The sequence below is a fragment of the Ursus maritimus genome, unplaced genomic scaffold (genome assembly GCF_017311325.1).
Source record: "Ursus maritimus isolate PB19 unplaced genomic scaffold, ASM1731132v1 scaffold_12, whole genome shotgun sequence".
NCBI lineage: Eukaryota > Metazoa > Chordata > Mammalia > Carnivora > Ursidae > Ursus > Ursus maritimus.
Genome location: NW_024423564.1, coordinates 7,622,786 through 7,649,487, shown reverse-complemented (window position 1 = coordinate 7,649,487; position 26,702 = coordinate 7,622,786). Strand labels below are relative to the sequence as shown.

Sequence of the window (26,702 nt, the reverse complement as noted above, 5' to 3'; positions counted from 1 at the left end):
TTTTTTTTTTTTTAAATAAACTCTACAACCAACGTGGGGCTCGAACTCATGACCCTGAGATCAAGGGTCTCATGCTCTATGGACTGAGCCAGCCGGGCACCCCTAATGGTAGTTTTTGCACAGAAATCTAATTACCAATACTCCTTTCCTGTTCAAAACACATACTAATTAGGGAAAGATAAGTAGGGAGAGGAATATCATTTTGATCTGTGAAAGATAAAATTCCAAAAAACTAAAAATTTAAATAAACATAGCTTCATTACTTCCAGGCTCACACACCCACCCTAATTAATCTAAGAAAATATTACCAGATGTTTTCCCAACTCGATGTGCTTAATGAAGGACTGATTTAACAAATCACTAAAAAGAACGGCAAATTATAAATTGTTTAAGTGTAAATAAGTTCTCCTGATTTTTTTTCTGCTGTCTTGTTCCCACTATTTAAGTGTTTTGCAAATCTCTTTTCCGTGGGTGGTAACAGCAGTCAACAGCCTGATCTGATTTGTCACAAACTAGTCGAGGCCTAATTAAAGAGATTTCACTGTATTTTAGAAAAATTTTCATTTACTTGAAATCCTTTTTTTTCCCCCTCTCAAATCTGTAATCCACAGCAAGAAATGTGGTCTTATCCACCAAGAACAAGCAGCAAGCAGTGTGGGAAGGAGAGGCATTAACCCTTCTCTGCAAGGCCGATGGGGCTGAGAGTCTCCTGTCCGTGGAATTTTGGCGCCTCCCACGAGGCCAGACGCAGCCGGAGTTTGTGGCTGGCGTGCAGCAGGACGGTACCGTGCGCCTGGGCACTCCCTCCGAGGAACTCCATAACCAGAGCCCCACGAGGCTGCAGAAAATGGACTGGGCCACCTTCCAGCTGGAGATCAGCTCCACCAGCAGCACAGACAGTGGCGTGTACGAGTGCAGAGTGTCTGAGGGTGCCTGGAACCAGGCCAGAGGTCGGAGCTGGACTCAGAAGTTGGCAGTCGCTGTCCAGTCTCTTCGTAAGTGTCAAAGAACTCCTGTTCTAAACTTACATGTATCCGCGGTACCTTCCTTGGCAGTGAGATGCGGTGGAATTTGGTGATGTGTCATCCCGAAACCCCTCATTGTGGCGCGTACAGCCCAGGACACAGAGCGTAGTCTCTGGCTGCCATGTCTGTCCACTAATCTCTAAAGTTGACTCATCTCTGTAAGGATCCTCTGTAGGCTGCCACTTGTCGGTTGTTAGTCAAAGCTGAACACAAAAGCCTATGAACGGGAGTAGACCTGTAGAGGACCTGTGCCCGCTGGACCTGAGCCTCATACATCCAGGCTTCGGTCGCTGCAGCCCTGGGCTTGCACGGTCTCTTCAAGCCTGTGCAAAGGAGGAACGCAGAGCCCATGAGTGGAAATAAGGGGAGGGCAGCCACCCGTTGGGGGGGAGATGGGGGGCGGAGCACTCCACCCACTCAGGAGCAGCTGTCTAAGCAGCAGGCTGGAGAAACACTGCCTGTTTGTTGTCACTGCTGGGAACGCTCTTAGAAGAGGATCAACTTAGGAAAATTGAGGACAGCATTCAGGACAGACTGTACTGTGAGTCAACTTTGAGCCCCAAAGAGCTGATGCTCCCAACGTCTGAATGCACAGTTCCATGTGAAGAGGTGGTGAATAGGAAAACTTGGATTTGATAAACACATTGACCATGGCGTTTCCCATTTATTTCTGCCCACAGAGTCCAGCTTACGGGTTAAGCTGATGAGCCGTCAACCCCAAGTGGAATTAGCCAAGACCTTTGGCCTGTCCTGCGTGGCAGAGGCTGACTACACCAGCCTCGGGGTGCTGCTCGCCGTGACGTGGCAGTTCCAGCCGGCAAGATCTCAAGTCTTTCATCCACTTGTTCGAATCACCCATAATGGCACTATTGAGTGGGGGGATTTCCTATCTCAGTTCCAAAAGAAGACAAAGGTTTTCCAGTCTTCATTTCATTCTCAACTCCTAATCCATGATGCCAGCGAGGAAGAAGCAGGAGTTTATCAGTGCAAAGTAGAAGTATACGTCAGCAATTCCCTATGCACACGTGGCCCCGCGAGGGCTTCTGCTGTCTCTCACTCACTGATGATAGCCATCACTTTACCAGGTAAACACCATAGGAAAGTAATCCCTGCTTTAAAAACAAACAATTTCTCCTATTTTGGGTAAGTTATAGAGTTAAAACATAACATGCTTTCCCCCCATGTTTTGACTGTATAAATTAGCACTGTATAAAACCGATATCCAGATTACAGGAAGTTAGTACACATGGGATGGCCACACTGGTTGTTAAAACATTGACATACCTCCACGCTGACTACCAATAACTATTGCTCCACGCCCCTACCCCCTCTTCCCATAAGTCCCCACCACCCAGCAACTGAAAGGTAAAACGGGGAGCTTCTCGGACCGGCTCCTGTGGAGAGGGAGGCATTCTTTGGATTGGTCACTGCCCGTGCCTTACTGATCATTCAGTGTTTGGACTGTCTCCCTTACTGATATGAATAATGTCAATTCCATTAGAATACATTTATCCTCTTGGTTTAACATGTTAAGGTATAAGAGAGAATCTGATTATCGCCAAATATAATTTACCTCATCAGTTGGTGAAAGAGCAGAGGTAAAAAAAAAAAAAAAAAAAAAAAAGGAAAAAAAAGGACACAGCCTGGGCAAAAGCCCTGCTGGGTCACGTATCTTCTTTTATGACTTCTGTTCTCTCAAGACATTGTGTTCAAGAGCCTTTGAAATCATTTCCACATGACAGGCACTGGCGAGCGGCTTCACTTTGGGCAAGTCACTCAATCTCTCCAAGTCTGGGGACCTCATCCCTAAACTGCTGCTGTGCGCTGTAAAGGTGGTGACATATGTGATGTGTCCAGGACAATGCCTGACGCATCAAGCAGATGCTCAGACATGGTAACAGCCATTATTCTCTCTGCTGCTGAGTGACATTTTCGGCAATAGTGATGATCTCCTTGTTGATTAACTCATGGCTTAATTGCCTTGTCCTTCCCGTGGTATTTGAAATTGTCAACCCAATCCTTTCTTCTTGAAACTTCCTTTTTCCTTGGCCTCGTGACGCAAGATTTTCTTCGTCCCTTTCATAACACTCTGTTTCTTCTCATTCTCTTTCGCAAAATTCTCCTCCTTCACAGATCCATTCCTTTGCGTTTCAGCCTTAGCTTGCTCTCTTCTCATTCCGTACAGTCTCCTGACGTGGGCTTATTCCTCCTCCTGGTTCAACCTATATACTGATAACTCTCAAATCCATTACCCTGAAAGGCTTCTCTTTCGATCTCCAGACTCGTTATGCAATTACCTCCAAGGCATATCTGCACTCAGTAAGTCCAAACATAAAAGCACTATTCTTATTCTTCCAAAGCTACTCCTCCTACACTGTTCTCCATGTCCTCACCATCCACCAGTGGCCCAGGTGAGAAACCACAACGCCTCCAGATCCACCTCATCCAGACTCCCATAGCACGGCCTGCAAGATCCTTTATAACCTGGTACATTTACGTCTTTCTAGCATCATCTTCTTTTTTTTGATAATTTAATTTTTTTATTTAATTTTTTATTATGTTATGTTAGTCACCATACAGTACATCCTTAGTGTTTGATGTAGTGTTCCATGATTCATTGTTTGCATATAACACCCAATGCTCCATGCAATACGTGCCCTCCTTAATACCCATCACCGGGCTAACCCATCCCCCACCCCTCTCCCCTCTAAAACCCTCAGTTTTGGGATTCTATTATTATTTTTTTTATTATAATATTTTTTATTATATTATGTTAGTCACCATACAGTACATCCCTGGTTTCTGATGTAAAGATTCCATCATCCTATAGCTGCGTATAACACCCAGTGCACCGTGCAATACGTGCCCTCCTTACTACCCATCACCAGTCTAATCACCGGTCTATCCCATTCCCCCACCCTCCTCCCCTCTGAAGTCCTCAGTTTGTTTCTCATAGTCCATAGTCTCTCATGTTTCATTCCCCCTTCTGATTACCCCCCTTTCTTTATCCCTTTCTTCTCCTACCGATCTTCCTAGTTCTTATGTTCCATAGATGAGAGAAACCATATGATAATTGTCTTTCTCTGCTTGACTTATTTCACTTAGTATTATCTCCTCCAGTGCCGTCCATGTTGCTGCAAATGTTGTATAATCATTCTTTCTGATAGCTGAGTAATATTCCATTGTATATATGGACCACATCTTCTTAATCCAGTCATCTGTTGAAGGGCATCTCGGCTTCTTCCACAATTTAGCTATTGTGGACAATGCTTCTATGAACATTGAGGTGCATATGGCCCTTCTCTTCACTATGTCTGTGTCTTTGAGATAAATACCCAGTAGTGCAATTGCTGGATCATAGGGTAGCTCAATTTTTAAGGGACCTCCACACTGTTTTCCAAAGTGGCTGTACCAACTTGCATTCCCACCAACAATGTAGGAGGGATCCCCTTTCTCCACATCCTCTCCAACAATTGTTGTTTCTTGCCTTGTCCATTTTTGCCATTCTCTAGCATCATCTTCTACTTTCCATATTGAACTTGAGCTCTGGCCACACCGAACTACTTGCAGGCCCTCAAAATACCCTATGTTTTCTCTCACTTTCAGTCTTTGTTCAAGTCACAGGTTTTGTGTGGAACTCTTTAACCTCTTCTCCACCAGACAAATTCCTATTAACTATGAAGACTTAGCTTCAAGATCTCTGCTCCAGGAAGCCTCCCCCTCACCCATATTTGAATTAGATGGTCCTGCCCTGTGCTCTGACAGCCACTTCTGCATACCTCCATCACACGTGGTTGACACAGTCTTGTAATCTGTAAGTCTCTGTGCCTGTACTAGTTTCTCCCTCTAGACTGTGAATCCACTGATGGGAGGTATCCACAGAGCCAGAATGGTCTGGCACATAACACAGTATGTGCTTAATACATATTTGTTGAAGGGAGAGGAAAGGGACCTACTGCAACTTTAAGAAGCAGTTACAAAAGTAGAATTAGTGATATTAGCAAGAAGCTAGAATAAGGTTTGAAAGGCAGCTTGTAGCATTGATCTTCCTGACAGCAAAAAAGCTGCTGGATTAAAAGGATAATTGACTCCATATCTGTATGAGATTCCCACAGTTGACTGGCTGCAAAGAGACATACAATTTTAATAGCCCCGTGTACAACTTCCTTTGGTTTACCCATATTTGAAGGCAGATACAAACAAGGACACATCAGTGAACTGTGAATCCAGGAGTATTCTGGAGAGTGAGCACACAGACAAAGAACTAATAGGGCCACTTTCTCTCACTTTGATTTATGAAATGCGACAGAGGAGAAGATGTCTATGCTTCAATAGTGAGGAATTATCATGTGCAAGAGATTGGTTTTCTGTGTGATACTCCATGCTGCCCCATGTTCCCTATCCCACTCTGCCGGGTAAGGGTAGAACCGGGACCGGTGACTGGAAGGTATGGAGTGGTAAAATGCAACTTGACATCAGAGAGAATTCTCTAGTGGCAGAGATGTCCAAAGATGGAATGGGCTGTTTTGTCAATTGGTGAGCTGTTCAGAGGCTCAGTGGGCAGTTAGTGGGGCTGCTGGGGAAGGAATTCCCACATCCAATGGATGTAGGAGGCATTGCCCTAGTTGACCTCTAATATCCCTTCTACCTTAAAATTCTATTTTCTAGCAAAGTAACAAAAGTCACTGTCACCATTCTTTTAATTTAGAGAGCAAGCTGCAAGTGAACTCGAGCAGTCAAGTCCGAGAGATCCTCATCAACTCCAACACCGACATAGAATGTAGCGTCTTGTCCCGGTCCACCGGAGACCTTCAGTTGGCTGTCATTTGGTACTTCTCTCCCAGTTCCACTAACACAACTTGGCTGAGGATCCTGCAAATGGACCAAACCAATGTTGTAAAATATGGGGATGAATTTCCCACCCCACGGAGAAAACAAAAATTCTACACTGAGAAAGTTTCCCAAGACTTGTTTCAGCTACACATTGTGAACATGGAAGACAGCGATCAAGGCAAATACCACTGCACTGTGGAGGAATGGCTCTTGTCTACAAATGGCACTTGGCACAAGCTTGGAGAAAAGAAGTCAGGCCTGACAGAATTGAAACTCAGGCCCACAGGTAAACCTCGCAAGTATATCCTCACCTGTCTTGCTGTAGGATTGCCATCTTCTCTTGGGCAGCTCTTCTCTGGAGTGGTCATGTGAAGGCAGAACTATGACCCAGGGTCATAGGAATAGTGTCCACCTACACAACGAATGTAGGACCCGGTGGTCCAGCAAAGGAGGCGGGTGTCACTTAAGGTGAATCAATCTGAGGCTTCCAGGAGCTTGGATGGGAACAAGATCCCTTTGATTGGTTTGCTTATCAGCCTGGCAGCCTGGTCTATGGAGCTACCCAGGGTGTCGTATCTCTAGATCTCTGTAATAACAAGCTGTGTCATTCCAGTAGGGCTCTACTGTAATTTGGCAAAGAAAGAGTAATACGAAGCATATTTCTCCCACTGTGAACAGAAACTGTACAACTCTATAGGGATGTGTGGAGAAATTGCTTTTCAACATTTGGCTGCCTAAACATAAGGCGAATAAGAGTAGTTAACTGTTGGAATGGCTTACTGAGGGAGTCTCCTCTTCCTCAGGAGATCTTTAAAAATGTAATAGAAGTTCCATCCATTTGCATTGGTCTAGAAGTGCTGCGGTCTAAATGTGGGCAGGGTTGATTAGATCTCTCGGTATTAGTTAGGTCACCTCCAATGTTGATTAAAATTAAATGAATGTCACAGCTAAGGTTTGGGAACTGGCTGAGATCCAACAGCACAATGCAAATAAGTTAATCTAGTTTGGTGCTTAAAATTTTATTTTCAATGTAACATCCAAAAATAAGATTATAATGAACATTGCTATGAATTAGACAATTAGAGATACAAAGAAAAATAAAGCACAGCTTTTGCCTTAAGGAGCTTACAATCTGTTGGGGGCAGCAGAGCAAAACAGTAGCTTAGCATGGGGCTCTCTTCCTGCCGCTCTGGTTCCCCTTCTCCATGTTCTTCAGGCCCTTCTTCTTCCTGCTAAATGTGGGTGTTCCTCAGGGACAGATCCTGGGTCCCTTTGTCTTATTATTCTCTGCTGTCTTCAGAACTTCTTAGATTCTGCTTTGGTTTCAACTACCACCTTTGTGATGAAATTGCTGTAGGTCTTTATGCTTAGCTCCGGGTCTTTCTACCCAACTGCCTGTTGTACATTTCTACTTGAATGCCTCTGAGATCCTTACCCTCAGCATGTCCCAAATAGCATTATCATCCTTGCCATCCCACAAGACTTGTGTATACTTCTGCACTCCCCATCTGTGTGGCTGGCAGCCCTTTCTCCCAGTTGCCCAAGCCAAATTTCGACAGTGTATGCACACCCCTCTAAGGAGGCAACCACTCCTTAGCTCAAGCTAGCAGACACCTCCCATCCAGAAATGTGGGCTCAGTGTTGTCTAATCTTTTAGTACATCAAGAAGTGCCTAAAACCTTTCTTGTGTGACATCGCTCGATTTGAGAATGTACGCAACTAATCCAAATTCTTTTCAAGTTCTGAGGGTGTCAAACAAAATATATCTGTGGGTAGGGTGTGGCTGGCTAGGGGTGGCCAGCTGTACACCCTGGTGTAGGGTGTGAGTTAAGGAAGAGTCCTCAGGGAAAGATACTGAGAAGGAGTGGTCAGAATCGTAGGAAAGACATTTTCTTTGAAATCAAAAGAGGATGGAATTCAAGAAGAAAATGGACTTAGTGATGAAACCTACAGAGAAGACAACAAAATGAGAGTATCTTGACCTGGGAAATTGGGCCCATACTGAGGATCTTGCCAGAGCGTGGAGATGGAATTGGCAACCTGATTGCAGTCGAGTAGGAAGGAATTTGAGATGAGGGAGCAGATTTAGTATCACAGAAACTAATATTGCACATGCTTTGTCATGAAGGGAAGGAGAGAGTAAGGATGGTAACAACAACAACAAATCCAGGATCAGACAAAGTTATTCTTTTTAAAAATTTTTTTTTAAAGATTTTTGTTTATTTATTTATTTGAGAGAGAGAGAGAGAGCACAAGTGGGGGGGGGGCAGGGGGTGAGAGAGAAGCAGACTCCCCGCTGAGCAGGGAGCTCAATGTGGAACTCATTCCCTGGTCTCTGGGATCATGACCTGAGCCAAAGGCAGATGCTTAACCAACTGAGCCACCCAGGCACCCCAAAGTTATTCTTTTAGAGATAGATTAATAAATGTGTTTGTAGTAGAGTTGAAAATTTAGTGTATACTATAATTTCTTTATTTTGTTTGTAACTACTCTGGCCTTCATTCAAAGTTCTCACCTGCTGGTTAGGAGGGGAACTTTTTAAAAAGTAAATGTCAAAATCTGTTTAAAACTTAGTCAACTGGTGAATCGTTGAACACTACATCAAAAACTAATGATATGTTGGCTAATGGAACATAATAAAAAAAAAACCAACTTAGTCTAATCCAATAATTTAAAATCTCTCCTTGAGTGATATTCTAACACTTATATAAAGATGTTCAGTCTCTCAGATAGCCTCTTCTTTGTGTCTAGAACTGAGATGATATCTGGGCGTAAGAGAGGAGGGTAACTTGCTAAGAATGAGGGGCAGTGGTGCAGTAAACAGCTTGAGGGGATGGCTGGAAGTTTTGAATGATCCCTTTGGGAAGTAGAAGAAAGAGTTGACCAGGGAAGGGTAAAAGTAGCAGGGCAGGGCCCCCACTGAAGCTGGGTGGTTTCAGGGACAGGTTTGCGGCAGACAAGAGGTAGGGCTGAAGAAGGAAAATGGGTGGTTTGATTCATAGCGCAGAATGTTCTAGCAAATGTGAAAGGACAGGGGTCCAGGAAAAATGTTAAATGCCTAAGGATTTTAAGATGGCATCTCCTCAATAAGAGCTAGATTTTTCAGAGGAGGTATCCAACATAAAAATCTGGATTTTTCTCTAATTTATTGCCATTTTATTTCCTAGGAAGTCAAGTACGTGTCTCCAAAGGGTACAGGACAGAAAATGCTACTGAGCACGGAGACGTGGCCATCCACTGCAGCCTGGAGAGTTTTGGCAGCCCAGCTTCCCTGTTCTCTGTGATGTGGTACCGGAACAGGGAAAATTCTGGAAGGAAGACACTAGTACACCTGCAGCATGATGGCTTGCTGGAGTATGGAGAAGAGGGGCTCAGGAGGCATCTGCACTGTTACCGTTCATCCCATACAGACTTTGTCCTGAAGCTTCATCGGGTAGAGATGGAGGATGCTGGGCTCTACTGGTGCAGAGTGACAGAGTGGCAGCTGCATGGCAGCCCAAGCAACTGGGTCAACCAAGCCTCAGATGAGTCACAGCCTATGGTGCTCACAGTGCTGCCTTCAGGTAATGAGGGGCTAATCTGCCTTGGCTCGCGGTCAGGAGAATCTTCATCTCCCCTCTTGTGCTTTCCCTCTCAGCTATGTTTTGCTGAAAACAATTTACAGATTCCCTAAAGAAAGTGACTGTCATTTCGCTCAGTCATAGTTTCCATTTCTCATTTGGACAGACAAGGTCTACGTGAGGTTTTGGCATAGCCATTTAAATGTCAGGGGCATCTGTCTTGCTTCCCCCCCTTCCCCTCCCAAAGAAAAAAGCCATCAACATCGTATCCCTTTAAAGAACAAAAATGTTCCCAGCAGACATCTTTTCCTCTTGGCTGATTCTCCAGTTCAGAAGGCTCAGATCTGCAGTAGGAGTTGAAATGAGGGATAGGGGCATGGTGACTTTAGGTTTCATTTGGTTGAACCAAAGTCAGCTACATCTAAATGCTCCCCACCTCAAAAACAAAACATAACCTTTCTCAATGAGTAAGTGCCAAGATTCTTATCACTCTATATGTTCAACAAATTAGCAGGATTTTGATGATAGTCATTCGGTGTACCTCTCCTAATGGCAGCTTGCCAGGCATTGAAGGAGGAAGTGTGCCCTATAGAACTTGTTTACGGAGTCCAGCAAGGAGGGTAGCTGCTGGAATACCTTGGCCAATGCGTGGCCATTCTCTGTGTGGGAAGGCCATCCTACTCAGCTGAGTGCACAGGGATGCAGAACAGGTGGTTGTGAAGGAGAGGAGAGCATCCTTCCTGCCAATCCAGTGCCAAGCATGTAATAGACATTCATTAAGCACTTGTTAACGAAAGCAACAATTTCTCCAGCCAGACCCGTAAATCTTCCCTGGTGATCAATGGGCTGGCTGATGTAGCCAGCTCATGGCTGAGCTGCTTCTTTCTGGTGGGGTTTAAGGAGAGGGTGAGAGGTGAGCTCTAAACTGAATGCACACTGGGAAAGGGATGCTGAAGACTCAGAGATGTGCTCTAAGTGCCCCGCACCAGGAAGGTAGGAGGAATCAATGAAAGACAACATTCCTAAAACATCGGCTGGCTTTGGTGACACTCCTTAGCGGGGATAAAGGGTGCTGCCCAGAATGGGTGGCAACTTCTCTGAAGTAGGTTAGTTGCATCCCAGCCCTGGCCAGGCTTCTAGAGTGGAAGCCAGAGTTATCTGATTTGTTCCCTGGGGCTTCATCATCTTCTTCCCCTGACCATTCTTCGGCAGAAGTCTTCTCCCAAGTGTCCAGAGACAATTTTTCTTCCTATCGGCTTTTCTTCTATTCCAACAATTATGGGAAGTTCCACAGCCCTGAGCACATTCCATACATGTTTTCTCACTGGAATTCCTAGGCCCTGTAGCATCAGCAGTTTTTTGTAGCAGAATAAATAGATAACAAGTGTAAGAAATATCTATTCTGTGACTAAAAAGCACATCTCCTCTGAGACAGATGGGATCCTTCACAGCATATATATACTGTTAATCTTTGTGGAATCCTTCGAAATCAGGTGAAAGGTTTTAAAAAAGATGAACTCTGGAAAGAAAACATTAAAAATCGGTGGTCTTTGTATTCTTTACAGTTGAAGAAGCTTGAAAGCCTGTGCCATGATAAGCTGAGGGTTTTCATCATAAACACAGTTAAGGGTTCCCAAGTCAATCCTCGATTATAGCATCTCGCTTCCTCTATCTGTCTATTCCTTTCTGGTATTTGCGTAGTTGTAGAGGCAGTGAGGGGGGATGAAAAATCCCAGGGTTTGGAATCAGACAAGCCTAGGCTCCAATCACAGCCCTGCCACCTACCTACGAGCTCTGAAATCATACCCTGTTACTTAACCTCTGTGAATCTCAGCTTACTCATAACGTGAGGATCATTATACAAATGTGTATAAAGTATCTAACATAGTCCCTAGAATATTGTAAGTACTCAGAAAATGTTAACTCTCTTTCCCCTTATGCCACCGACCATGCTACACACACACACACACACACACACACACACACACACACAAGTACATATATACGTATGGATAGATCCGTGTATGTGACAAAAATATTTTAAGTTGTTCAATAAGTAACTATATGTGAGGATCTGAGAACACAAAAACATGTATTACAGAGTCTTTCCCCAAAGAGCTTAGATTCTGATGAAGTCCAAAATGATAGGGGACATCAAAGTAGTAGCCTCAGGACGAAGGAACAGAGGCAGGGCTGGGATAAAGGGCTGGGTGGGGAGGAGATCCGGGAAGTTCCCCAGGGTATGCAGCCTATGAAAAGGAAAAGAACATATTTTAGGAAAAGGAAAGACTATGCAAGATGGTCATAAAAGCTGTGGCACAAGGGCAAGAGAGGAAGTCGGTGAGATGGGGAGGGTACGGATCTCAAAGGGAATGGTGAACGTATTCATGAACATCATGGAGTGTCAACAAACTAGTGCAGGCAGGCGAGGAACATCATGAGATTTGCATTTTAGAAAGCTCCCATTGGGAGCTGTGTTAAAGATGAACTGGAAGGGAGGCAGACACAGAGTTGGGAGAACTATCTGAAATTGATAGTAGGAACCCAGGTGAGACGAGATGAAGGCCTGAATTTAGGCAGTGCACCTAAGAGCTGAGAGAAGGGTGGGCATTCAGTGTCAGGAGGCCTCATCTGCAGGAGTTAGATACTGATTAGATATATGTGGAGGGTGCGTGAGCAGAAAGGGAGAATCAAGGATGAATAGCAAATTTCTAACATGGGTGGATATAGGAGAAAGGTCTAAAGGAGAAATTAGTTCAATTGTGAATAAGCTGGGCTGGAACTAAGTTTGAAGCACGTGTGAATTATCCAAAGAGATCTACCCAATAGACATGGGGACTTTCAAGTGAGATCTTTGCCAGAGTTATAGATTAGAAGGCATCAACTTATAGCCAATAATGGTGCCTGATGATGGATTCCTGAGATATATCACCGTTGATCGGGGGAGTGCAGAAGAGGAGCCTGTGAAGGAGAATGAAAGGAGTAGCCAAGAGGTAGGAGGAAACCCAGAGTGTGGTGGTATCATAGAAACCAAAAGCAGAGAAGGTATCAAGAAGGAAGGGAAAACCAACAGACTCAACTATTGCAGAGGTCAGTTAAGATAAGAATGGGAAAACACCATTGGATTTCACACTGTAGGGCAATTGCAGACAAGTAATGAGAAAAGTCAGACTGCAGTGATAAAGTGGACACAGCAAATACAGATTACACTTTCAAGAGCTTTGATGGAAAGGCAAGAGAGAAAATAACATGGTGAGAGGTGTCAGTGGAGTTTCACTTTGTTCTGGTTTGGTTTGGAGGTGGTAGGGACTTGTGCACGTTTACATTCTGGAGGGGAAAGAGGCAGTGGCGAGGACAGAGGGGAAGATTAGAAGAGGCTAGACCAACAGTCCAACACCTTGCATCGACATAGACCTCATCCTGTCTGGAATGCTCCTCCATGTCATCTTTCTCTGGTCAACATCTATGGATCCTTCACCTCCCAACTTAACCACCACCTTCTCAGTGACTTACCTTGTTCTCTTAGTCATCACACCTGTCTAATGTCCATCAGCACTGCCAGGCTGTACATTCTGAGAAGGCAAAGACTGCATGTCTCATTCCCAGCACAGCACAGTGCCTGGCACATAGAGATGCTCAAGGACTTACCGTATGACAGTGTAATCGCACGCCTCGTAAGGACCTGCTCCACGTATTAATAAAGTCCAGATCAGATATAACAGGCTACCAATTCTCACTTCTCCAGTGGTTTTCCACCACCTCTAGTGGCAATTTCAGGTTAGGTTAGTTTAGGACTACCTAATTAAACTGTGGAGCATATGGCTCAAGTGAAGGCAGAAAAGTTAAGAGGAATTTCCCTGGGGAATGGACCTTGCATCAGCTTCTCCGTCTTATTTCCTTATCTATGACTATGCCCAGGTAGGGGCTAGAGACACCTTTGTCTTTTTACTTTACCCTCAGAGCCCAGACATAAATGTCTTATTCTAGAGAATTCACTGTGATTAATTAATAGGCAAGACTATAAGGCTTCCTGGGGACTGGATTAGTTGTAATTGTATGGTGTTTGCTACTATTCCCCAACTTCCATTTGGGTAAGGATAAACTTAGAAAGTGAGCCTTCAAAGGAGATATGTGCCCCTACTACACTGAAGTTTCTGGAGAGACCACAGAATTTATCTATGCTATCCCAGTACCTCCAACAAAGACTGGCACATAGTATTAAAAAAATGCTGGGTGAAACAATGAGCAGGTGAGTCTTCAAATGAAAAAGGATGCTGTCAGGCATCACTTATTCTGGGACGCACTCATATCAGGCTCCCTAACCCTACTTTTATTTCTTGGCAGGAGTCAACTCTTTCATGTGGCCACACTTGGCATAGTCAGTTGCCAAAGTTTTGGTGGGGGTGGAGAGGAGTTGGTAGCCCCCTCATTATCCTGTGTCTTTCTTCTGCTGAATTCAGTATTTCCAAGGTGATTTCAAAAAGGAGTGCTCCTCGTGGTGTGTTTGGCTGTGGGTGGAAGCAAGTTATGAACTAAATCTCATGATGAAGTGTTCTCATTACATATTTGGCTCTGTCTTGCAGACCTCGTACTTTGAGCATTGGACACTTACTCGGATTGATCCAAAATGCCAAACCTTAATGGTTCTGAATGTTACTAATTCTAATCCAGATATGGGTGAGAGGCAGATGGTGGGAAATGGGGATCGTGGGATCCAGAGCAAACACTGCCCTCCCAGAAGAGGTAATTTAGAAGCACTGGAGCTGACAGTTCCTAGCTGTTGGCCAATTCAGCACTGCGAAGGCGCACTTTGCCATCCTTTGATGGCAGATTGCTCCAAATAGAGCAGTCTCCTCCCCATTAAGATAGTCAAGCCCTCCGGCAATCCCTTCGTGCTGAAGGTGAGAGTCTCAGTGGCAAAAAAAAAGCCAAGTACCAGATTTCACCTTCTGTGTGCCTGCCCCATCCCCTCATGATCACACCATCATCTAGCAACGGTGAGACCGAGATGAACTCTCACCTTCCAATTCTCTGCCACCCACGACTAGGAAGGGAAGTCAGAGTCTCCTACTGAGTAGTCATTAGACTCTCAGTGGATTGTCACCCAGTCATGGAGACAGAGGGACCAGAGATTGAAGGGAGAGTCTCGGCCAGTGGAAGAACATGGCCAAGCGTGTGGCCCCTGTGTGCGGAATCAGCTGGTCCAGCCCTGTTCTCTGTCCCATCTCTTGAGAGACAGTTGCCTATGATTTTCCTAACATTCTAACTAGCATTACAACTAAAATTTATTTCTTACTGACTCAACAAATGCACTGGGCACTCTGTTAAATACTTTACTGTGCATTATCTCATCACAACTCTAGAAATTATCATCCCCATTCGATAGATGAGGAAACTAATCATTATTGAAAATAAGTAACTTGTCCAATGTCGATAACAATAAGTTGAAGAGCCAGAATGTGAACCCAGCTTTCTTGGAGATGGTAGCCACTCACGACTCTGTGTGTAAGTAGTGGGGAGTGTCAAAGCCAGTACTCCTCCTCACTGTTCCCTACAGCTCCATTCTCTTTCAGCATCTCCATCTGTACCTCCTCCTTATCCACACGCCCTCAAATATATTCAGATAAGAGCTGGAGAATTATTGTAGTCAAACAGGGCCTTGGAGAGAGGGGTCAGGTAGGATATGGAGAGAGGGGGTGATAAGAATTAAAAGTCTAGCTTTATCATTGCCCACCCTTTCAAAAACAAAAACCAAATTTAGGCTGGAGAATCTAAATGAGACCTGAGAAAACCCAGGCCACAAACCCCTGTAGCAACTTGTGAGTCCTGAGAGCTGCCAGCCCATGTTCAGTGATGATCTTTACTCCATGCAGCATGCTGGCAGCCACCCTGGGTTCCTGTGGGTATAATTTACTCATGCAATTAATTCATTCATCAGTTTCCATTGATGACCCATGGACCAAGTGCTGGCAAGATAAAAAGATGCACAAGACATAGGCCCTGTCCTTCAGGAGTTCACAATGCAGGAGCTGGACACATGTTTAGATTCTTTTCTTGACTTCCAACAAAGAGACGTTCTTCAAGGTGTAAGATGCCTCAGCAATGCCGAGAACAGAATTCTTGCAGCAGAGGTTGGTGGAAATGACCTCTAAAGCTGTTTACATCTCTAGGAGTCTATAATCCCATGAATCCTATAACCTAACCTTTGAAGAAGAAATTGCTTATGTCATTACGATTTTCCAATAAAAGCACAGCTACGATGAGCACCCGATGTTTTGGAAGAGCCCTGGTTTCAGATACCCTGTCATAAATACGTGTAGCTGGAAGACTACATTTGGGAGTGGGTGTCTCTCCCAGCGTGTGTGTTTCCGCATGGAGAGTCTGACACAGGTCCTTTGACGAGTAACTCTGGGCGCTGCTTCCTGGAATCTGCGGTGTTTGCAGTCCTGTCCCTTTGCTTCCCTGCACACGTGGCCGGGAACCACTTTGGGGCGGCTGTGAGTGCTCTGCATGTCTGCGTGCTGACGGTGCTTCCCCACGGGCTGCAACTGCCCCATGGTCATGTGCCTCAGCCTGCCTTTATACAGTGTCTTTGCCCGTGTGGTGGCACTCAGTCCGATTCAATTCAGATCAGTGGAAGTGAACAGGCATGGTGTGCCAGGCCCTGTAGGGGACATGGAAACAAATGACACTATCAGGCATACTCAAGTAACTGATGAAACAAAGGTGATGGTTAAGTATCCTACCCACCACTACTCTAGGAACAGAAGAGGTCTACACCGAGGGGTGCGGGAGAAGAGGATCCAGGCAGACTGTGCCTGAGGCGGGTAGGATGACCCTGGGGAGGAAGCGTCATCTGAACTGGGTCAGAAGGACCCGGAGGATTAGGGTGCAGAGAGTGTGCCGGTTGGAGGCAATAGTGAGAGCCACACAGGAAAAGAGCCCAAAGGAGGGTGCCCAAGGGAGACCCCTCTGGAGAGTCAGGGAGGGATGGAGCTGCTCACTGTGGGTGCTGTTGGGTAAGGACCACAGGCTGCGTGAGTGTGCACACACGCACATGTTGTGCACGCGTGTGTGCATGTGTGCACCCGCACAGAAGAAGCAGCGGTGGGAATAACTCAGTTAAAAATTCAGGACCGGCAACAGAGTTGAGAACGAGGGCTGAATTATAGATCTCTTTTCTGAGGATAGAAGATTAAAGGAGAGGTTTTCTTTTTTGTTTTGTTTTTCTTCGCGGCTGTTGGTTTTAAGTAGGTCATTGGAGCCCCAGTGGTTGGAACTTGCTGGGTGAAGGCAGCGAGGCTGGAAAAGCACCATTCTGGACTTCTCTTCTCCCCACCGCTTCCCCCTTTCTGCCCACATGTGATTTAAAGGACCCACTGCTCTTTGGCCCCGTGGTTTTTACCTGTGTTTGCCTGTAACAGTAAATCCCCCAGGTGTTTATCGTTATTAGTGCAGGTAAGTTGGAGACTAATTATCTTCTTTATTGTTCTCCTTTTCATTGCAGAGCCCACGTTTCCTTCCAGGGTGTGCTCATCAACATCTTTACTCTATTTCCTACTGGTCTGCCCCTGCGTTCCATTGGTTCTTCTGTTCATTTCCCTCTTCTGCTTGTACCGCAAGGGCAGGAAGCTGTCAGCACTGAGTCTAAAAGCACAGAAAGAAAAGGCTCTCTGGGTGAACTTGAAAAGGGCTGGAGACTGGACAACAAACCGGAAGGAAGAGGAAGAGGAAGACCATTGAATCCGGAGAGCCGCCCGCAGCCCTGGGGCAGCCCGGGGAAAGTGCAGGCTTTGGAATCGGACTGAGCAGCAAGTGAAAGTGAATGAATCCTGATTGGTCCTTCTTGGCGTCTGTGGCCTTGGGCAAGTTACCTAGGAATCAGAGGGAATGTTTATTGAGCGTGTATGGGGGGTCCCTCACCTAAGTGTTTCTTTGTGTATTACCCTCATCTACCCCTTGCATCCTCCCAGGAGCTAGGTGATTTACCCTGTTTTCCACTGGCCATACCTCACAGAGGTTCAGGGTCCCTGTCTGTAAGGAGAGACCCTCCCTCACACAGCCTCTTGGGTATTCGGTGAGATCCCATGGCAAAGCCCGGGTGAGAATGCCCTGTGCTCTCTCCTCCCTTATGTCGCTGACTCCTGGGAAAGCACGCGGAGTGGTCCAGTCACACTGGCTCTAGGTTTATCTTTTGCCCCAGATAAGAGGTGTAGGAAGGGGCCTGATGTCAGCAAGGGAAAAGGTATTGGGGATATGCCCTTCATTCACATCCGATCTGCCTCCCAATGTGAGCGTGACTTCCTTTAAAGCAGAAATCCCATCTTTCCCTCATCCCATCTATAAATGCTACTCAGGAGTAAGTTCTGCATAGAGGGTGTCTGATCAGTATTGGTCCTTTGATGAAATTGTAAAGCATTTCGTAGTCTTTCTTCCTTCTTTTCTTTCTTCCTTCCTTCTTTTCTTTCCCCTTCCTTCCTTCCTTCCTTCCTTTTCTCTATTAGCATTAGGTCATTGCTAAGGGGAAAATCATCTTTTACAGCAGTGCTCTAATCAGCCCCCAAGGCCTCATACCTCCCCTTCCTCCCCATGCCAAAAGATCCATCTGGGTCCTGGCCCTGAGCCAATGCCTTATTTTCTTTGACCTGATGGCCTTAGGTTGTAGCACAGGGCACTGTGGTAGTGCCACTTTCCCCTCCTCCCCCAGCAGGGGTGAGGCACTTAGGGGAAGCAGTGGGTCAAGTCTGGTTCCTCAGGGTCCCCTGTTTTCAGCCAGGAATGGTCAGGGGGGCGGGGGTGGTTGGAGAGTGTCGTGGCTACGGCTTTCAACAGCTGTCCCCCACGATATAACAACTGTTCCCACCGGGCCTGAGGTTTCCTCATCTTTGTTTCAAAAGCTGCTCAGGCCCTGTTGTAGCCAGAATTGGAAATCGATCAATGCCACCTAACAGACTTGAGGAGACGTATCTATTTATTATCTATGTGACCAACAGGGTTGTTTTATCACTCACTAATTTGCATTTCCAAGGAGAGCAATTTATTTTTAATTATTTTATCAAGCACACATGTCTTCTCCAAACATAATTAGTTCCTTTGCAACGGGAGCATCGGCGGCTATGAGAACCCCAGTGTAGACCTATAGGTCCCTTCCGCTCATCTCCCTTTATGGGCTCATTTAAAATACTACAAGTGTTTTCCTTAAATGTGTCAACACATTTGTCTCGTCCCTTTCAGGTAGGGTGGCATATTTTCCAGAAAACAAAGCTAAAGTTAAGACTTCTTGGAAAAGTATGGTGCCCCCTGCCTTTTTCCCCCCCTCAGAAACCTGTATTTTAATTGGGATTTTGAAGGGAAAGGGAGCAGAATGGAACCCCGTCAGATAATCAGAGCGGATTCTAGTGCTGCCCCCTGCCTGGGGTCGTCTTTCCCCTGACTCCTTCCCTCTCTCCTCACCTGGGTCCCGCCTTTCAGCTCAGAGCTCACCAGCCACTTCTTTGCGTTTGAATCCGACGCAGACAAGGCATGGAGCGGACACCGGGATGTCCAACTGCGCTGACCGGAGCCGAGCATCCCGGCCCCGGGAGAGGTGTGAGGGGTCCCGTGGGGACTCAGCCAGACACAGCTCCGGTCCCCCCAGGCCGTCACCTTGTTTCTTCTGGCTGCTGTGCTTTCAGACAGCACGCTGGATGTTCTAAGAAGCCACGTTGTGCTATTTGGCCCATTGTGAATTTTTAGGCAACTAAACCCCAAAGTCGTCTTTTCTCTTTTTTGAACCGAATAAAATTTGTGTTCACCTAAGTCAGTAGACGTTTTACATGAAACCTCTTCTCTTTCCAAAGAGGCACTCGTTCCATTTTACCCTCTAACACTTAGTGGAGAACTTCACTTTTATTCACCGATTTAAACTTTTCCATTCTATGTCAGCACCTGGTTTTCCTTTCAGCGTCTTGGGTTTTCAGTCCTCCTTGGCAACAGAACAAACCTGTCTCTGGAGTTGGCTACCTATGGCCCACAGGCCAAGCGCGGCCCACCACCCGTGTTTTAAAACACAAGTTGTTGGAAGACAGCGACTCCCGTTTGTCTGCATATTACCTCAGGCCGCTGTCATCACAAAACAGCAGAGGTGAGTAGTTCCCATGGAGACTGGATGCCTAAAATGTTTACTCTCTGGCCCTTTAAGAAAAAGTTTTCCAACCCTGCTGTGTTTCAGTGGCTAATGCTCTGTCTTAACCATGCCCTGTGTTCCTGGGACCCCTGACCTGTTGTATCGGTATCTGTTATACACCTGATTAACTGAAGAATAATCCGAGGTTCTCCAGATTGGTGTCTGGTCCAAGCCGTTGTCAAGTGTGAATCCTCTGCCGCTCCTACTAGAGATGGAATGCTCAGCACCCCGGAGGCGCTCTTGCTCTGTGCGGGATGAGATGACGTGGAGGTGACTAAGGCACGAATAGGCTGTTTTTGTTCTTTTTAGTCTCTGAAGACATGTCTAGGAAACAGCTGATGTAGGCAGAACATGAATACAATGGTAGAAAGTCAAGTGCGATAATGCTTTCTTACAATTGCACAGAAGTTGTTCATCATCTCAGAGTTTCAGGGCACCCCATGCAAAAGGGGTTGTAATTCCCGTCCTACAGGTAAGACAGGGACGCTTAGAGGGGTTGGGTGGATCCAGGATCATCCAGAAGAGTGAGAGCTCCGATTTAGGTTTGCTGGCAACCAATCCTAGACGCTTCCCACAGTAGACACTATGCTTAAAGTCACAGAGATGGGGACCATCTAGTGAAAATAATATCCATCTCGCATGGTTGTTATGAGCATGGAATCAGATACTTACATGGAGATAAGTTGTAAACCATTTTAAGTCATAAGTGAATGTGGGCATAACCAGGTTTTTTTTTCAGGCCTCACCTGTCTGTGCCCATAAATGAAATTAAATCAACAATTCTCAAATACTATAGACTTTTGCCCGCAAACTACTTACACGGGGTCTTGGCCATCTATAAAGCGTTCTTTGAGTATTTCTGGGGATTCCATAGCATTCGGGGAATCCATATGAGCTCATAAACAGGTCCACTCCCACATGGTTTCCTGCTGCTCTGCTCAGATCTATGGGCTCCCACTGCAGCTGGAATGCTGGAACATATGAGGTGTCAACGCTGGACGGCGTTCATTGGTCAACAAGGAAAAACACCTTTCATTCTGTCCTCATATCACACTCTGGATTGCAAACAAAACCAAAATTGCTTGTGCCCCCATGTCTCTAAAGATCGTGAAAACAGGTCCTTTAGCTGTTGCCCAGTACCTCCTTGCTCCATAGGGTCCAGCACCAGCCAGTCTGGGCCCAGTCTGGGATAGAGAGGCATCATGCTGTTTTCCATTTCCCATGCTCAACTCCTGGGAACCTGTTAGTACATCTTCATCCCAGGCCCCCTTCTCCCCTGCAGTTGAGTCATGCAACATGTACTTCTGGGGAGTCCTCCCACTCATCAGACAGATCCAGGGACGTTTGCATTCCCTGCAGACTCAGCTGGGACTACTGTTATGTTGGCTATTAATTTTTACCCGGATGCAGTAAAGTGCTGTGGCAATAGAGAAATCAGAGACAACTTCACAAAGGAGATGTCATTTGCACTAGGCTTTAAAGTCAGGAAATATTTTGACAGGAGAAGTTGGGATAAACAGTAGTCTGGGGAGAGAGGCAGCTCCATGAAAAGCAAAGTGTATAGAACAGCTTTGGTTGATGTAAGTGTCAGATTTATGGAGCAATGGGAGATGTTAAATGTGGACAGTTTCGAGTGAGAAGGGGCAAGAGAACAGATCTTGACCAAGCACAAAAACTTGGGCTTTATTTGGTGGACAATGGTGAGCCATTGAATGTTATTTTGCTGGCGAGGAGCAGCTCTCCATTAGGGGAATTGAAAAAGCAGCCCCACAGATGACGGGTAGGGGATGAGTGAGGGCTGGGGCAGTACCAAGGCAAAGCAGGGCAGCCAAGCTCAGGAAACAACCTCCACTTTCCTAATTTGGGTAACAGGGATAAAACCAACTTTGTGAGGTTTGAGGACTGGACTGAATTATCAGAAGTTTCAAGTACTGCATCAAGCTCATAGAGGTAGCTAATGTATATTTGTTAAATACAATGATAACATGTTATGAGATTCTTCTTCTGTTTAATAAATATTTGTTAACCTAATTTTCTATTGGTAAATGTAGAGGTAAGGGAGTTATATCTTTTCACTTAGCTGGCTTTCCGTTTGCCTTACCTTTTTTTTTTTTAAAGACTTTATTTATTTGAGAGAGAGTGTGTGAGAGCAAGAGAGAGAGAGGGAGAGAGCGAGCATAAGCAGGGGGAGGGGCAGAAGGAGAGGGAGAAGCAGACTCCCCTCTGAGCAGGGATCCCCATGAGGGGCTTTTGTGGGGCTGGATCCCAGGACCATGAGATCATGACCTGAGCCCAAGGCAGACGCTTAACTGACTGCGCCACCCAGGCGCCCCTTAAAGATTTTATTTTTAAGTAATCTCTACACCCAATGTGGGGCTTGAACTCACAACCCCAAGATCAAGAGTCACATTCTTCACTGACTGAGACAGCCAGAGGCGCTTACCTTATCTTTTGATGCTTGCTTTTATGTTTAATTTACTTGTTAGATACTTGGAGCCTCTACAATGTCGTCTTCAAAACCAAGGCTCCTTCCAGATCAGCTCTGACTTTCAAATAGAGGTATTTTGATGAGAAGCATAATTATCACATTAAACAATTTGCTGAGATGGAAGACCACTTTGGATAGGAGGTATGAATAAGCTCATATGTCATAAATAACTAGTAAATGAAAACCCAAATTCATTATGCCTTTAAGGTCACAATGGTACAGGGTGTTGAAAGTGTGTGCTTCAATTTTATATGGAGAGATAATCCATTTTCGTGGGTTGAAAGTCTCAGCACTGTTGAGAAGTCCATTTTCTCTGAATTGTTCTATAGAGTTGGTGCAGTGGTTATCAGTGGGAGAGGGAGGGTGTGGCGGTTGTGCTCTCCAAAGGACATTGGGCAATTTATGGACACGTGTTTTTGTGTGGCACAGCCTGGGGTAGGGGATTGCTACTGGCACCTAGTGGCCAGGGATGCTGCCAGTCATCCTCCAGTGAACAGGACAGACACCTTTCCCCACAGCAAATAATTGCCTGGCCCAAAATTTCAATAGTGTTGATAAGGAACCCGGATTTAATGGAATCCTAATCAAAATTCCAGGTAATTTTAGAAATTGGCTAGCTCATTCTAATAAATAAAAATATAATAATCTAGGATAGACAATATTTACAAAGAAAAAGTTGGAGGAATTACACTCTCAAGTTCCAGGACCTTCTATAAAGCTATAATCAAAATAGTGTGTTATAGGGACACCTGGCTGGTTCAGTTGGTGGAACATGTGACTCAATCTCAGGGTTGTGAGTTTGAGCCCCATGTTGGTCATGGAGGTTACTTAAAAAAATAAATACAGTGTGGTAGTATTTTTTTTTAGACCAGTGTGTTATAGGGGCAAGTATAAACAAGGAAACCAATGGAACAGAATAGAATCCAGAAATATACCTACATATGTACATTTACCTAATTTCCATTATAGGTGCCATTGCAGTGGGGAAATCATTCTTCTTCTAATAAATGATGCTGATACAACTGGAGAGTTGTATGAAAAAAAATGAACCTTGACATCTACCTCACATTTCATACTACAAAAGAAAATAATTAATTGGACATCACTAAAATAAAACATTTCTGTTCATCAAAGACATCATTAATAAAGTGATTACACAAGCCATGGATGGGGGGGGGGAAGATAGTCACAAAACATATCTAATAAAGACTTACATCCAGAGTATAAACAGAACTCCTACAAATCCATTTTTTTTAAAAAAAGAGGGGGAGCCTGAAACTCAATTTAAAAATAGGCAAAAGACTTGGACAGGGATTTTACAAAAGAGAATTATCAGAACAGTCAGGAACCATATATATCAGTTCAGGCTTCAGGAAGCATATGCCAAGATGGAATGAGATGTGCAAGGGGTCTACTGAGGGAAATGCCTATGCAGGAGAAAGGGGTGGGGCTGGAGAAGGTGGGGAGGGCCCTGGACTGGGATGCAGGTTTGACATCTATAAAAGGAAACAGGGAAGGAAGAAGGATTACATAGGAAGAACTTCAGACTCAGGGCAATTTTGAGATAATCTGGGTCAGCTGATGGGAGTCTCTTGTACAAAGGTTGGCTGGTGGAGGACTGCCCCCACTGGGCAGAAACAGCTTAGCTCTAGTATCCCTGCCATGCTTAGCCTTTGACTGGAAGCAGCCCTGGGAAAATGTGGCGTCAGCATGAGCATGGTGACAGATGTGAAGATCTAGCTGCTGGAAGCTGTCAGTCAGCTCTGTTTCCTGCAGAAGGTTCTCTTGAAGGGAGATTTGAGTAGTGCACCTCCATGGCCACAGCATCTGAAAAGATGCTCGACATCATCAATCAGCAGTAAACTGCAAATTAAGACACCAATGAGATACCTCTATCATCAGGATAATTAAAAATGTAAAAGACAATATCAAACACAGGTAAAAATTCAGAGTTACCAGAACTTAATACATTGCTGTGGCAGTGTAAATCGGCTCAACTATTTTGTAAAATAGTTTGGTAGTTTTTGATGAGTTAAACATATACCTGCCCTATGACTTAGCAGTTCTGCTCCTTGCATTTACCCAAGAGAAATGAATACCTATATCCACCAAAAGACGTATACGAGACTACTCACAGCTTTATCCGTCTTTGCTAAAACCTGGAAACAACCCCACTGTTCATCAAGAGGTGAATGGATACAGAATTTATTTATACTGTGGAATACTACACAGTAATAAAAATGAGCAAACTACTGACCTATATGACACCATGGATGAATAGCACAGCAATTTTTTTTTAGTGAAAGAAGCCAGACATGAAAGGGTATGCACTATATGATTCTGTTTATTTGAAGTCCAAGAACCAGCAAAACAAATCTATGGTGACAGAAGTCAGAATAATCATTGCCGCTGGCAGGGGGCATATTGATTGGGAAGTAGCATGAAGAACCTTCGGGGGAAACTGAAATGTTTTTCTATCTTTAGGTAAAGTTTCATGGGTGTATCTTATCTTTATCTAGGTAAAGTTTCATGGTTTCATGGGTGTATACCTATGTAAAAATTTACTAAGCTGTTTTCTTAAGATAGAAGAATTTCTGTAAATAATATACAACTTATAGAAATATAATAATATATAACTTAAATAACTTACAGTGTGTAAATAACTTAAACCTACATTTTTTAAAACAACATCTCTCTTTCAAAAAGTATTTGAGAACCAACTCAATGACCAACCCAGAGTGAGGGATCTTAATGTAAAGGGACATAAGATATATTTACTGCACAAACATTTTCTGATATTCCACATGTGCCAAGACGTATGCTAGGAGCTAGGAATGCAAAAACAATGGACATCATCCACTCTCTCTGAGAGGAAAGGAGAAAGGAGTTAACGTTCACTATATTGGGCAGCCATCACGAGTTACGAGGACTGGCTCTTTATGACGAACTTGTGAAGCTGAGATTAAACCATAAACTAGGAAAAAGCAGTTAAATATCATGCTTTAAGTATGAGTGGCATAGCTATTATTTCAACCCAGGTGCATTAACTCCAAAAGCAACAGTCTCTCACAGTATGCTTCCTCTAGTTGTAAAGACGCTACCCTCTCATTTTGAGCGAAGATCTGTACACCCATGGTAGAACAGGAGGACCATTGGGACAGAAAAAATAATGATAGGTGCTTGCTTTGTCACATGCTAAGTGCCAGTTTGCTCTAAAAAAGGGAGATGAATTTGGACTAGAAAACAGGGGATCCCCTTGCACTCTTTGCCCTGGTTGCTGCAGATGCCCATTTAACCCAATGCATGTTTTTGTTATGAGTTCCCATGACTGAAGGCAAATGCTACAAGTTCTTGAGTCTATCTTTAGTGAATCTGTGTATTGTTTAATGGTCTGATGGCAGCTATTTGTACCACCCTGCTGGTGGCAGAAAATTCTTTGAAGATCTTCTGTTCCCAATACCCAAGATAGGACCAGCCCAAAAAGATGGCACTGATGTCAGAATGGCCTTTATTACTCTCTATGGCCCCAAAACCTTCTAGTCCTAGAACTGACAAATGGGGATGCTGTGAAAATCCATCACTGTTAATGCAAAGCTGGAGCAGTGGAACAGGAGTCTAGAGTGCCTAGCCTTAGCTTTGACATTGAAGAAGGGTTACTGGCTCTGTCCAACGTCGGGTCCTAATACACACATACCAAATTCTAAAGTCTAAGTTTTAGGTCCAAATTCCTCACTTGAAACTTTTCCTGACCGAGGGAAGGTATTCAGTGTAGTATTAACTAGGGGTCATTCAAACAGAGTAAACCAAGAGACTTCCCAGCTGGCAACAGCAGGCTAAATGGGGACTGTGATATTTAGTAATCCTTTCACACAAAAGCAATCGTCAGAGCGTGGGCCCATGTGGGAAGTAAGAGGCAGGGAGATAAAATGGAGGCCGCTAAACTCCTCCCTCTTAGGGTTCTCCACTTTGACTCTTTGCTCCTTTTAGATAGTATGTCCAATGAATACATCCGGTTTCTTAACAGTTGGGAAGGTGAGCTCCGGATTCAGACTGCCTGCACGCAAATCCTGACGTCCATCACTGGCTGTGTCGTCTTTGCCAGTTAATCTCCCTTTGTCCCACTTACCTCGACCATACAAGGAGGGGATGCCCATTACTTCATGGAGTCTGTTGGAAGGGTTAAATGAGATATGCACGTACAGGAGTTAGAATTCATGAACGTTAGGTATCACTGTTATCACCATGGACAAGCTGGGCATTCTAATCCTTTCTATTCCTGAAAAGGAAACCAGATACCTACATTTGACATTCTAGTTCTTAACACGGTAGTGGACAGAGCAGGGCATGGACATGAAATGCAAGCATGGGCTTTGCTACAAAACAGGATCATTGTTTGGGTGCACAGCCCAAGAGCCTAATTTAGAGAAGGATAAGTATGAAGTTGCTGGAAAGAGTCAGCATATCAAGGCAATGCGGACAGAGGAACATTTGGACAAAATTGTCTGAGTGCTTTATAGTTAAATGAAGAGCCAGGGTAGTTTAATCCAGCAGTTGCAAGTGAAGATATATAAATACATGGGAATTAATGGGGAATGGAATCACCAGAGACTCCTATCCTAAGGTACTTTATA

At 44.7% G+C, this 26,702-nt stretch overlaps 1 protein-coding gene and 1 long non-coding RNA gene across 5 annotated transcripts in view; both read left to right on the top strand.

Moving 5' to 3' along the window:
• CD101 (CD101 molecule) overlaps nucleotides 1-21,612 on the top strand; it is a 40,217-nt gene extending 18,605 nt beyond the window's left edge. For 2 of the 4 annotated variants that reach the window (XM_008710360.2, XM_040626861.1), the window contains 5 exons: nucleotides 612-995; nucleotides 1,706-2,110; nucleotides 5,734-6,144; nucleotides 9,026-9,421; nucleotides 16,926-19,216. In XM_008710360.2, coding sequence (XP_008708582.1) covers nucleotides 612-995; nucleotides 1,706-2,110; nucleotides 5,734-6,144; nucleotides 9,026-9,421; nucleotides 16,926-17,161 — 1,832 coding nt within the window. In that variant the 3' untranslated portion in view covers nucleotides 17,162-19,216. Of the gene's footprint in view, nucleotides 1-611; nucleotides 996-1,705; nucleotides 2,111-5,733; nucleotides 6,145-9,025; nucleotides 9,422-15,356; nucleotides 15,690-16,925; nucleotides 19,217-19,361 lie in introns of those variants that run through there. The other 2 variants (XR_573175.2, XM_008710361.2) reach the window with 2 other exon arrangements.
• Nucleotides 21,613-21,946: 334 nt separating this feature from the next.
• Nucleotides 21,947-23,294, top strand: LOC121102029. Its single transcript, XR_005834038.1, has 2 exons — nucleotides 21,947-22,212; nucleotides 23,041-23,294. It is a non-coding gene; the product is annotated as an uncharacterized LOC121102029 (long non-coding RNA).
• Nucleotides 23,295-26,702: the final 3,408 nt, after the last annotated feature.